This window comes from Neodiprion pinetum, chromosome 2, assembly GCF_021155775.2.
Source record: "Neodiprion pinetum isolate iyNeoPine1 chromosome 2, iyNeoPine1.2, whole genome shotgun sequence".
In the NCBI taxonomy this organism is placed as follows: Eukaryota; Metazoa; Arthropoda; class Insecta; order Hymenoptera; family Diprionidae; genus Neodiprion; species Neodiprion pinetum.
Genome location: NC_060233.1, coordinates 21535813 through 21547144, shown reverse-complemented (window position 1 = coordinate 21547144; position 11332 = coordinate 21535813). Strand labels below are relative to the sequence as shown.

General features: G+C 46.6%; 2 protein-coding genes across 2 annotated transcripts; both read right to left on the bottom strand.

The window, feature by feature from the left end:
• Positions 1–8763: 8763 nt before the first annotated feature.
• LOC124212253 (uncharacterized) lies at positions 8764–9273 on the bottom strand. The gene has a single exon (XM_046612135.1). The coding sequence runs from the start codon at positions 9271–9273 to the stop codon at positions 8764–8766; it is 510 nt and encodes a 169-aa protein (XP_046468091.1).
• Positions 9274–9994: 721 nt separating this feature from the next.
• LOC124212252 (uncharacterized protein F54H12.2-like) lies at positions 9995–11332 on the bottom strand. The gene has a single exon (XM_046612134.1). It carries the CDS (start codon positions 11330–11332, stop codon positions 9995–9997), a length of 1338 nt encoding a protein of 445 aa, XP_046468090.1.

Genomic DNA, 11332 nt, shown 5'->3' with positions numbered 1-11332 from the left:
GAAGAGTATTCTTAGCTGATGTGCGAATAAGACAGGCTTTTTGTGATTATTTTGATGGCGTGGGGTCCTTACCTTGGCAGCATAGATATGCATAGGGCTTGGTTTACTGGTATTATATTTATGGAAGCTGGTCACATTAAAAAGTAAAATAATGTATGTAAGTATGTCATAATTATTGTTCCCCTTGGGGTTACAAAGACGCCCGTTTTCCTCTAACTCTACAATCCTTCTACATGTTTTCTTAACCTATTCTTATCCTATTCTTACATACTACCTTACCTTTACTTATTTTCTGACTGCCTGTGCCATGTGCTGTTGCCTTTCCATTCCCTTACTTTCCCTCTTATCCTTTCCTTATTCTTTATCCTTATATTTACTTAACCGTATCCTATTTTACCTTAGTCTATTCCCTATTCATCCTTACCCGACTCGACTTCCGTTTCCCATTAATCTCTCACTCTTTCATTTTCTCGTAAATCCCTGTTCCTTTCCAGTTCTCTCATCCAGTCTTCTCCCGCCCCCTCCTCATCTAACATCTCGCTCACCACCTCTTGCCAGCTTTCCCCCCTTCCATCCCAGCCCGCGCACCATTCCCAGACGTGCTTCCATGTTTGCACCTCCCCCCCGCACAACCTACACCTTCTCTTTTCCTCTTCTTCCCAGTACCTTGTCTCTCTCATCACACTTCCTAGCCTGAATCTTGTCACCCTTGCCGACCTGCTTTCCCCCTAGCCCTTTCCCAGATAGCCTTGTATCCCTTCTCCTTTCACCTGTACCAACTGTTGTACCTCGATTCCCCTATTTTCTACCACCTTTCTTTTCTCTGTTCTTCCCTCTCTCTCTCCTCCATTTCCCTAAAGTCTACCTCTCCCTTCTCCCTTCTCGCGACTACATCTCTACTCTCTACTCCCCTTTCCGCAACGAAACCTTCCTTTTCTCTTTCCCATCTCGATCCCTGCCTCCCAACTTCTACCTTTTCCCTTATCTCTTCCCAGCATCTCCTAGCTTACTCGCTACCCTCCCCTATCTCCAGCTTCCTTTTAAAATTCTATGCCCTTCTCCCTGCTCTAATCCCTATCTTCTCCCTCTGTAGCTCCTCCCTTACTAAATATCCCGGTGTTCGCCCATCCATTCCTAATGTACATCTCAAAAATCTATCCTGTACCGCCTCGACCGCCCTCCACTCCCTCCACCCCCATATCTCCGATACGCACTCTATTACTGTACATACCAGCCTATCAAATAACCAAATACTTTTTTCGCAACCCCTCCCAAACCTTCTTTTTCCTATCCCTCATACCTGCCTCATTACTACCCCTGCCTTCCGTACTCTCTCTTTCACATGTGCTTCCTGTCCCCCATTGCACTTTACTGTATACCCTAGGTAGCTAAACTCTTTAACCTCCTCTATCTTTTTTCCTTTCCATCTCCAATCCGTTTTTCTTCTTTCTGCCACCTCCTTGCCTAAATCTCATAATCCTTGATTTCCCTACATTTACCGTCAACCTTTTCCCATCCATATACCTTTTTAACTTTCTAATCATTGCCCCCATCTCCTCTTCACGCTTCGCTAGTAGCACTACGTCATCAGCATACGCTGACGTCTATACCCTACCGCCAGCCAACTCCCCCCAACCCTTCTCCCTCTCCCCATTTTCTCTTCTAAATCCGCCAGCAGCAGGTTAAATACGTGTGGACTGAGCGGACACCCCTGCCTTACCCCCCTCACCGTCCAGAACGCCTCTCCTACCTTTCCCCCGCTCCTCACCCGACTCTTTGTTTCCTTGTAAATCTCCTCTACCCTTACCCTTAGCCCTTCCCTCACCCCTCTCCTTTCCATAGCCTCCTACAGCACCTTGCTGTGCACCGAATCGAACGCCGCCTTCAAGTACACAAAGAACGCCACTATCTTTCCCTTATCCCTTCCCACCTGTTTATTGATTAAATAGTTGAGCACATACACGTTATCAATTGTACCCATTCCTTTCCTGAAGCCAGTTTGATTATGCGGTATCATCCTTTTCTCCTTTACCTCTCGTTCTAGCCTGTCCGCTAGCGCCATCGCATACACCTTATACAAAGTTGGCATCAACGTCACCACCCTATACTCTTCTACCCTTTTTCTCTCCCCCTTCTTTACTACCGGTGCTATCAATCCCTCTCTCCATTCCTCCGGCCAGCTCTCCACCACCAAAACTCTATTACATGTTTTCCATACCCACTGCTCCATCTCCCCCCCACCCCCCCCATACCACCATACCTCGCTAACTATTCCATCCCCCCTGGTGCCTTTCCATCCCTCAGCTTTCCTATCACCTTTTTCATCTCTTCCCTCTGCAGCCGCCCTTCACCGCCCCCATCCACCGCCCCCCTTTCTATTTGCTGTCCCCCCGCCTCCTGTGACCTTGCTCTCTACTCCACCCAATAATCCCAGGAAATACTCCCTCCACTCCTGATCGCCTATTTCCTCATTCACCCTCTTCCACTTCTTTCTTTTCCTCTCAACTATCTCCCATACGTTGCTTTCTGTCCTTGCTTCCGCTGCTTCTTTCATGAATCCCGCGTTCTCTTTTCTTTTCCTCTCCTCGCATATCTTATGACATTCCCGTCTTTCCTTTCTATACGCTTCACCTTCCCTCCCCCGCTTTCTCCAGTTCCTCAGACTTTGCCTAACTTCCGCTTTCTTTCGCCTACATTCCTCATTCCACTAACCCTTTTTCTAGATTCTTTGTCTAAACTCCCTTATTCTTTTCTCTATCTCTTTACCTAAATCCGTTTCTCCTACCCCCTCCCATTGGACCTCCATTCTAAACTTCATCCTACCCTCTGTCCAGTCCCCTTTACTAGCTCCCCCTACCCTTTTTCTCTTTCTTGTCCTAGGCACTGCCCCCCTCATTCACACTATTACGGGGTGATGGTCCGAGTCAACTCTATCCCCAATCTGTATCCTTTCGACCCTATCCCTTACCTCGCTGTCTCATATAGCATAATCTATCACCGTCACCCCCGCCCCTCCTACATACATAAATTCTCCCTCCTCATCACCCTCTATGTTCCCATTCATTATTGCCTATCGTGTCTCTTCCAAGAATTGTACCAGCTTACCTTGTGCGTTTATTTTCCTGTCCTTTGATTTCCCACTCCTACTCTCCTCCTCTCCTTCTCCCCAGCATCCTCCCCCCTCCTGTTCTGTCCTGGCATTGAAATTGCCCCCCACTAGCACTTTTGTTCCCCCATCTGCCTCTTCTGCCCGCTCCTTCAATACCCCTAACTTCTCTTTTAGATCCCCATTTACGTATATCCCATTTACGTATATATATATTACTAGCCATTTTTCCCCCATTACACTTATTTTCCTTATTATCATTCCCTTTTTCACCTCTTCCCTCCTACCGTTCCCGCTCACTTTCTCCTTTCTTACCCCTGACAGCATTCCGCCTATTGCTCTTCCCTTCCTATTTCTTTTCACCGCATACTGCACTTCCCATTAATACCCTGCCCGCAACTTATTCCTAATCCTTTCCCACTCCTTCTTCGATATCCATGTCCCCATTAAAAATATCACATCCCACTTCCTCAGACCCCTCCAAAAATCCTCGTCCTTTCTCGCAAGCCCCTCCACATTCTAGACTACTACTTTCCAACTCTCCCTTTCCGTCTCACCTACGCCCCTCTCTCGCCACTTTCTCTCCCGCACCCCCTGCCTCCGCCCCCCCCCCCCCCCCCCCCCCCCCCACTACCCATTTCCCCGACTGCCTTTCCCCACTTTCCCCGACCTGTGCCTCTATACCTCCCTCTTGCCTTTCCTCGCTTGTTGTCCTATCCCTAACACCTTCCCCTACTTTTCCCCTCCCCTCCCTTTGCCCCTCTTCTCTCTCTCTCTCTCTCTCTCTGCGCCGTCCGCAAGCACCTCTCTTATCTCATCCCACTTCCACATTTTCCCTTCTATCCAAATCTTTGCATACCCTATTCTTACTCTGTTTCCCCTTGCCTCCTCAATAGCTGCTATCTCCCTAAAATTCCACTTCATTCTCCTCTCTGCCCAGGTGAGATCCTCTTCTATTCTCTCCTCCCTCCCTCTAAGGAGGCTTTTTCTTTCCATTACCTGCCTCTTTTGCTCCCTGTTCCTTAGCCTTGCTATCCATATCCCCGTTTCTTCCCCCTTTTTCGCGCCTACCTCCCACATATCTCTTACCTCGACCTCTACCCCTATCACCTGCATAATCTTTTTCAACCCTTCCTTTTCCCTTCCCTTCTCTATTCTCGCTCCTTTCAATACTATATTTCCCCTTCTTTCTTCCCTGTATTTCCTCTCTATGGCCCACTCCATCTCTTTTCATCTATCTATTGCTCCCTGCGCCACTTCCGCATTCCCCTTTTCCTGCCTCTCCCCCCACCTTCTACACGCTTCTTTTCTAATTCTGACAGCCTTTCCTTTACCCTTTCCATCCCCCCCCCCCCCTCTCCTCTCTTCTACCTCTTCTAATCGTTTACCTAGGTCCCTTATTGTTTCCTTCATCTCCACCCTCTCTGCTTTCCATTGCTCTTCCCTTCTAGTCATTTCCCCTTTAATTTTTTCCATTTCTTCCCTGAGCCCCCTTCCCTGCCCTTTGACCTCCTCTAACCCTATCTTTAACTCCTCCGTAATCAGCCTTAGTATACTCCCTCCCTCTTCCCTCCCTTCCACCCCTACCTTGCCTTCCGGCGACCGGTGAACTTTCCTGCTTTTCCCAAATCCTCTTTCACTTTCCTCTATCTCACCTGCCTTCTCCTCCCCTTTTTCCCCTACCTCCTCCCGCTTTCTCTTCCATAAATCTATCACCGTCGTCCCCGATCCCAGGCTATGACTCCTATCCCTCCCTATCAATGCTACTGCACCCGGCCAACCTTTCCTTTTCTCCTCCTCTACTCTCTTTGCCCCTTCTTTCTGGCCAACCGCGTTACTCATACCCTTTCGCTCTGCCACCGCTCCCTACCTTAACTGCCTGCCGCCTATCTGTCTCTGCTCTATCCCCCTTCCTACTCCCTAGATGTCACCGTCTATTCTTCTGTATTATCTTTCCCCCCTGTCGTCCGCCAGATCTCGCTACCCAACCTCAAAACTCTCATCCTTTCCTCACCTGTCCGTCCCTTCTGTTCCTGCCTCCCCATTCCCTTCACCCATCAGCCCGTCCTGATCTTCCCCGCTCCTTCTCTGCCCTATTTCCTTTCCTCCTCACGTTTTCTATCCTGCTTATTCTTGCCTTTCCACTCACACCTGCCACTCACATCCAAACCGGAAACCGGAAGCCAAGTGAAATAATGTAAGTCAGTACTAATGACGGATTATATAGATTTATTGACGTGAGTGTAATATACTGATGTATAATAATATGTTAAAATTATAATACTTTTGTGTTTGTCTCATTTTGTAAGTACATGCAAGGTATCCATCTATAGTGGCATGATAGAGGATTTTCGTAATTTTGGAAACTCCAATACAAATTGTTTTTACAAACAGACTAGTAAAAGTCCAAGTTTTGAGTAGAGACCTTAAAATATTTAGGCATATCTTGTAAAATCTTAACATTATTTCTTCGTATATTTTGCACGTGATATAATTAGTACGTACAACGGATATATGGGTAACAAGTAAATCCCATATTCTTTGCTGCAGGGGATAATATATCCGAAAGCAGCTAGATGACTTTGAGATGTAGTCATAAAGTTTAGATCCGAAATTTTGTACTGATTAGGTTGTTAAGAACTGTTTTATTCAATATTTCACTTTAAAAACCTTTAAGAAGTCTATCGTACAGTAAATCCAATACTTTAACGCATTATATAAGTCAATCCTACTTGAAGGGCCTAAAAATATCGATCAAACGTTAGGTAATGTTGATTTTCGAACAACACCACATATTTGAGAATATGAGTCTGAAGATAAGAATGCGAGAAATACAATTTTGATACACGAATGTTTTCAAGATCAATAAATTAATATTGGAGGTACTCAAACTTCGTGCCGTTCTCTCTGCTTCACTTATCCTGGTCATAACATCCAGCATGGCATCGGTTACTAGATGATCCGGAAGCTTTTTTAATTTGTTGACAATCATAATACCGAAACCATCTATTTTTGTCAGATCGTGAGGTCCGGTTGGTCGCTGAGACGTTGGTTGCGGAGTATTTCTTAACAAACCTATTAATTCTCTTAATGCCAACCGAATTACCATTTTTTCCGTGACTCTGCTGAACCCTTAGATTGAAAATATTCAAGTATACCACGACAAGTATGTGATATTAATAATATTATTACGGAGGTGTATGTAAGGAATCTTCATGAAATGACAGCATTTTGAAATACACCCAAGGTGATTTTTTTGGAGGGGCTGCTGCACCACTTCGAAATCGGTCTTTTTTTATTTCTCTTTGTATCTTAATGTAGCGATCTCGTAGCGACTTCCATCGCTTTTTGGCATCTACTAACACCATTTTTCCTACAATCAACTATGTAATTGTATGATGAAAGTTGTTCAATTTTGAAAAAAATTGCATTGTCGTCGAAATTAATACATCACATAAACGTCACGCAGAGAAAAAAATGTATAAATGATCGTTGTACGTTGTACCTCGTCAATCCTCAACCACATTACTCCACGCCTAAGCTTTCTCAACTAATTTGCGACGATTTCCTGGTTCCTTGAAATCGTAGAGCACAGAATGCTTTTTCACTGCAATAATGAGCAGCTCATCCAATGCACGACGCATATCATTTTCATTGTCATTTTCATTCTGTACGTCATTTTCATTGACGTTTCGGGTTGCTTGAATTTTAGTGTAACGTCCACGTTCTTCTGTACCGTTAACAATTCTTTTTGGCAGCCTTATAGTTGCGGCACGTTCATCCAGGTTTTGCATGTCAATATTAATGTTTTCGTGTATTTGGATTCTTTCGGCTCGTTCGTGTTCCTCGGAATTTTCTTTATGATTGTAAGCATTCTATAAAAATGTGATAAATGAACTGATAAATGCAGGATGTTTGCAAGGCAATATAGTAGATAATTTTTAAATGTTGAGAAAATCTGAATGCGTTGATCAATGTTCGAAACATATTTTCGGTGCAAATTGGAATGATGAATCTTTCGTCTTGCGTTTGAAATATCAAAAAGACCTCACACAGAGATATAAACTCTTGAAAAATGAGTTTTCCGAAATTCAGATACGGGCTAGTAGTATAGGGGCACTTTGGGGCGTCACAACAAACCCCCCTCGCACCCCTCTCCGGCGCCAGCCCCTCACCTAGGAGTGACTTTGGGGCGCCTTCCCCTTCCCCCGCCGACCCTCGCCGCGGAGCGAATTTTGGGACGCCATCCCCTTCCCCCGCCGCCCTTCGCCAGGGAGCGAATTTTGGGACGCCATCCCCTTCCCCCGCCGCCCCTCGCCAAGAAGTGACTTTGGGACGCCACCCCCTTCCCCCGCCGCCCCTCGCCACGGAGCGAATTTTGGGACGCCATCCCCTTCCCCCGCCGCCCCTCGCCGCGGAGCGAATTTTGGGATGCCATCCCCTTCCCCGCCGTCCCTCGCCGAGAAGTAAATTTTGGGGCCCCTTCCCCTTCCCCCGCAGCCCCTCGTCTAGGAGGTATTTTATTCTAGAAGCTTCTCCGGACGACCATCCCTTTCCCGCAACCCCTTACCAAGGAGCGGTTTTTCCGCCTCGAAGTTCCGCGGCTCGTCAGCCCTTCGCCCGCGACCCCCTCGCCACGTGGTGAATATCGTGTGACGACCTCTTACCCCGGCTACCGTTGACCGCGAATCAGATTCCGGACTCTACGGGATGGCCTCTGGGCCTGTGCACCCTGACCACTGGACGATCTCCTTCCCCTTACCCTGGTGCCCCTGGCCGTGCGGCCGATTCTGGGGCCACCTACCCATCTGGCCCCGCTACCTCCGTTCACGAAGCAAACTCTGCGACTTGGACGTTTGGGGTTACAGGTCCTCCACCCTGGCTCTCGTTCTTTCCCCATCCCTGCTCTCTGTGTCGGGTGCTCGTGTCACTGACCTTACCCAGCCGTCAGTGTTTATCCTGAGGTTTACGTGCGTTTGGAAAATATAGACCGGGTCACTCTCTCTCTCTTTCTTAATGCAAGACTATAGGCATGCTTAGATGTACGAGGATCAGGGTGGGTGGGTGAGGAAACAGAACTCAATGGTGGATTGCATAGAAAAATCAAATCTCATCCTCGCAGGTTTATTCGGTTAACACTGTTGCAAATACATACATGGTTATTACAGATAACGACTAAGTGATAATTACAATGTTCTTATAATTACACAAAATATGTTATCAAGGTTTTTTATTTACCAGCCTTATAATCAGCAACATTACAATTCTTAGAGGTACAACATTGAAGACAACTTATAGGATGAATGTGATTTGAATTGATGGTGTTAGTTTTGCGTTTTGTGACATGGGCTATTCGGTTGTGAAATAATTCTGCGATACGATCGTTTCTTTCGAGGTCAGGAGTGAATATATTGAGAAAATCCCGCAGAGAAAAACCGGCAGCCATAAAGTGCATAAACATAATACAAAATTGTCCACATACATCAGAAGTGAGGCTTTGAAGTTGTCTGTCGTTCCAGTCGTATCGTCTGCAATTTCTTCGTAAAGTCCGCTTGTGGTGAGGGACGAATGGTGGTAATCCGAAGCTGTCAAAGTATGTATCATGTCCGGAGGAACTGACGAAAAATGCCACCCAGTGGCTACCGGGGCGTGTGTGATCATCCGTGTTTGACACAAAGGCTGTCGGGCGTGTCCAGATGAGGGGTATCTGATCCGCTGCAAAAACTCCGGTCTTCCCGTTCGGAATCGCCGGCATCGCGCTCCATATCTGTAGACTGTCCATTTTGTACCTCGTCTTCTTCTCCTTCTTCTTCTTCTTCTTCTTCTTCTTCTTCGCCCTCGTTATCAGAGATAATCATACCACTCGTAGAAGATTGTGAGGAGGTATGTGAGTCAATCGCAGTCGTAAGTATTTCGTAGGGAACGGTAACTTCGCCGTCTGACGTAGGCGCAGACGGATCCGGAGAGATTTTCAGTGAAGCAACTGACTCTGGTATTACTGGTTGTAGCGTGAAATTTCTCTTTGGTACCTGCAGAGGCTGATTACTAGTCGAAGTCTCCTCTCCGGTGATTTTGGGCTTACTGGCTGACAATGCTTCTGTATAATCGTATTTAGTTAGAATATCGTTATTGTTGATCCATTTCTTCAGTTTGAGTGCGTTGTTCATCGCACATTTGAAAAATTCCTCCTTCTTAACGCCGTGGAAGAAGCACCATACCGAAGACCGTTCCAGTTTGTCGAACGCCGGGCAATCGATGTCCTCCAAGTTGGATACTTGACGCGCGGTACTACTTTCAATATATTTACATTTATCGTGTCCACGGGCAAAGATTCGATGAGCGTTACGTGCGATTTCTCGGAAGTTAACGTCTAATTAAACCAGCGAGATATCACCTTCAAACCACTCGATGCCATGAAGGTAGCAGGTTACGTAATTGTTCACGCCACGTTCTTAGAGCGGCAGATCCGTGAAGGGATATGACGGTTCTATTAACCAATGCGCCGAGTAGCGGTGATCGATGGTGACGACTGCCACCTCTTTCGGTATAAATTTACCATAGATATTTCGAAATCCTTGAATATCTGTCACGTAATCCATACTTGAACTTAAAAGAATGTAGTCGAATGAATAGAGAGCTGGAAGAGGGAACCTGCAGTGACGTAGTTTGAATGCTGACTGGCTCGGCACCGTAGTTACGGGTGTTTATATACAGCCTTGTGTTACAATCCCCGTCTCAATTTTTGTTTATCGGGTGTCTCCAGCCGGTCTGTTGCTCCCCTTGAAGACGTTGGCGTGGTGTAGTCACAGTGTTCTCTCTAACGGAAATCACCACCTGGTATGTCATAGAAGCGGTCGTGATAGGAGGGGCGTGATCTCCCTCTCTTTCTTAGCCCGAAAAATCTGTAATGACGTGACGTGCAGCATCAACTTCAATAAGATTATCAAATTCAGCGTACACTAGGCAATTCACAGTTTCTTTGAGAGCATCGTCGAACCGCACTTCGACCCTGAGAGTTCCATGTTCGATAAGGGACCAGTGCGATGTACAGTTGGCTGAGAGATCGGGGGTTAGGTCGAAAGCCAATAGAAAATTTCCTTTAGCGAACTGCTGCCGGCCGATACCGTTTCCTTCGTTCAGAAAATGAATCCCCGTACCGGAGAAGAGGGTGTGATAAGCGTCCACGTAGAGATCGTCTCTGCCAAAACTCATCTGTAGCGGCTTCGATGGGACTTGCACCCCGTTGACGTACAACGACAGGAAATTCAAAGAGTAGTTTTGAAAATTAAACGGATTGCGCTGTCTGTCGCCGTTGAAGGCTTTATTGCTGACAAAACCGATTATCACTCGTTTCGGTAGTTGTCCGAGTATGACATTGTCCAGTGTTTCTGCCTGTACTCCTGCGTGTATGGTGAAAGACTTCACCTCGACTCTGGTTACGGGATATTTTGCCGTACCTTTGGCTAGCATCCGTGCGTGCACCAGCAAGATTCCAGGGCTGATCTTCATTCGGCAAACGAGCAGCAAAGTTTTCAGTATGTGCAGCTTGTGGCGATTTTCGGCTTCCATAATGCAAAAACTGTCTCTTGATCTCACAAGTCGAAGACGCAGTTCCACACCGTTGATTAAAAATTTGTCTTGATTAAATACGTCACAGTGCAGATGTCCAATCAGATCAACGGTACGTGCATTGCTCATGATCCGTTTGCGATCGATGAAATCTCGGTCAGCACCGACGGCGTCGGCGTCGTATACATCCGATACTCCATCCTCGCTGTCGTACCATAGAGCCGAAGAAAGATGGGATTTTTTGGCGGGGGGTGCGTAATTCAGTAGAGTCTCTATATATGCTAGATAGGCGTAAGAGTTGTTGGCTGGTGAGACCAGTTTTTGATTGAAGAATATATCGACTTGATTGAACATCGAGTGAAGCAGATTGTTTACCGGAGCGGCATGCGGAGTAGCCGCGTTGCCTTCGCCTGCCGGTGGGGTAGGAGCAGACGTTTGTAGCTTCACTCGTACGCTAAGCATAGTGTGTGCCAAATCGATGTACTCATCACCGTTTCCAGGTACAACAAATTCAATCGTGGAATCGTCGGTTAGAGATGATACGGGCTTGTAGTGTACCCATTGACCAGCCTCAATAGACGTCTGCGTTGGTGGTAGAGAAAACAAATCCAGTTCCGACTTCATACACTCACCCGAGTGCGCGTGCAGGAAGGCCAT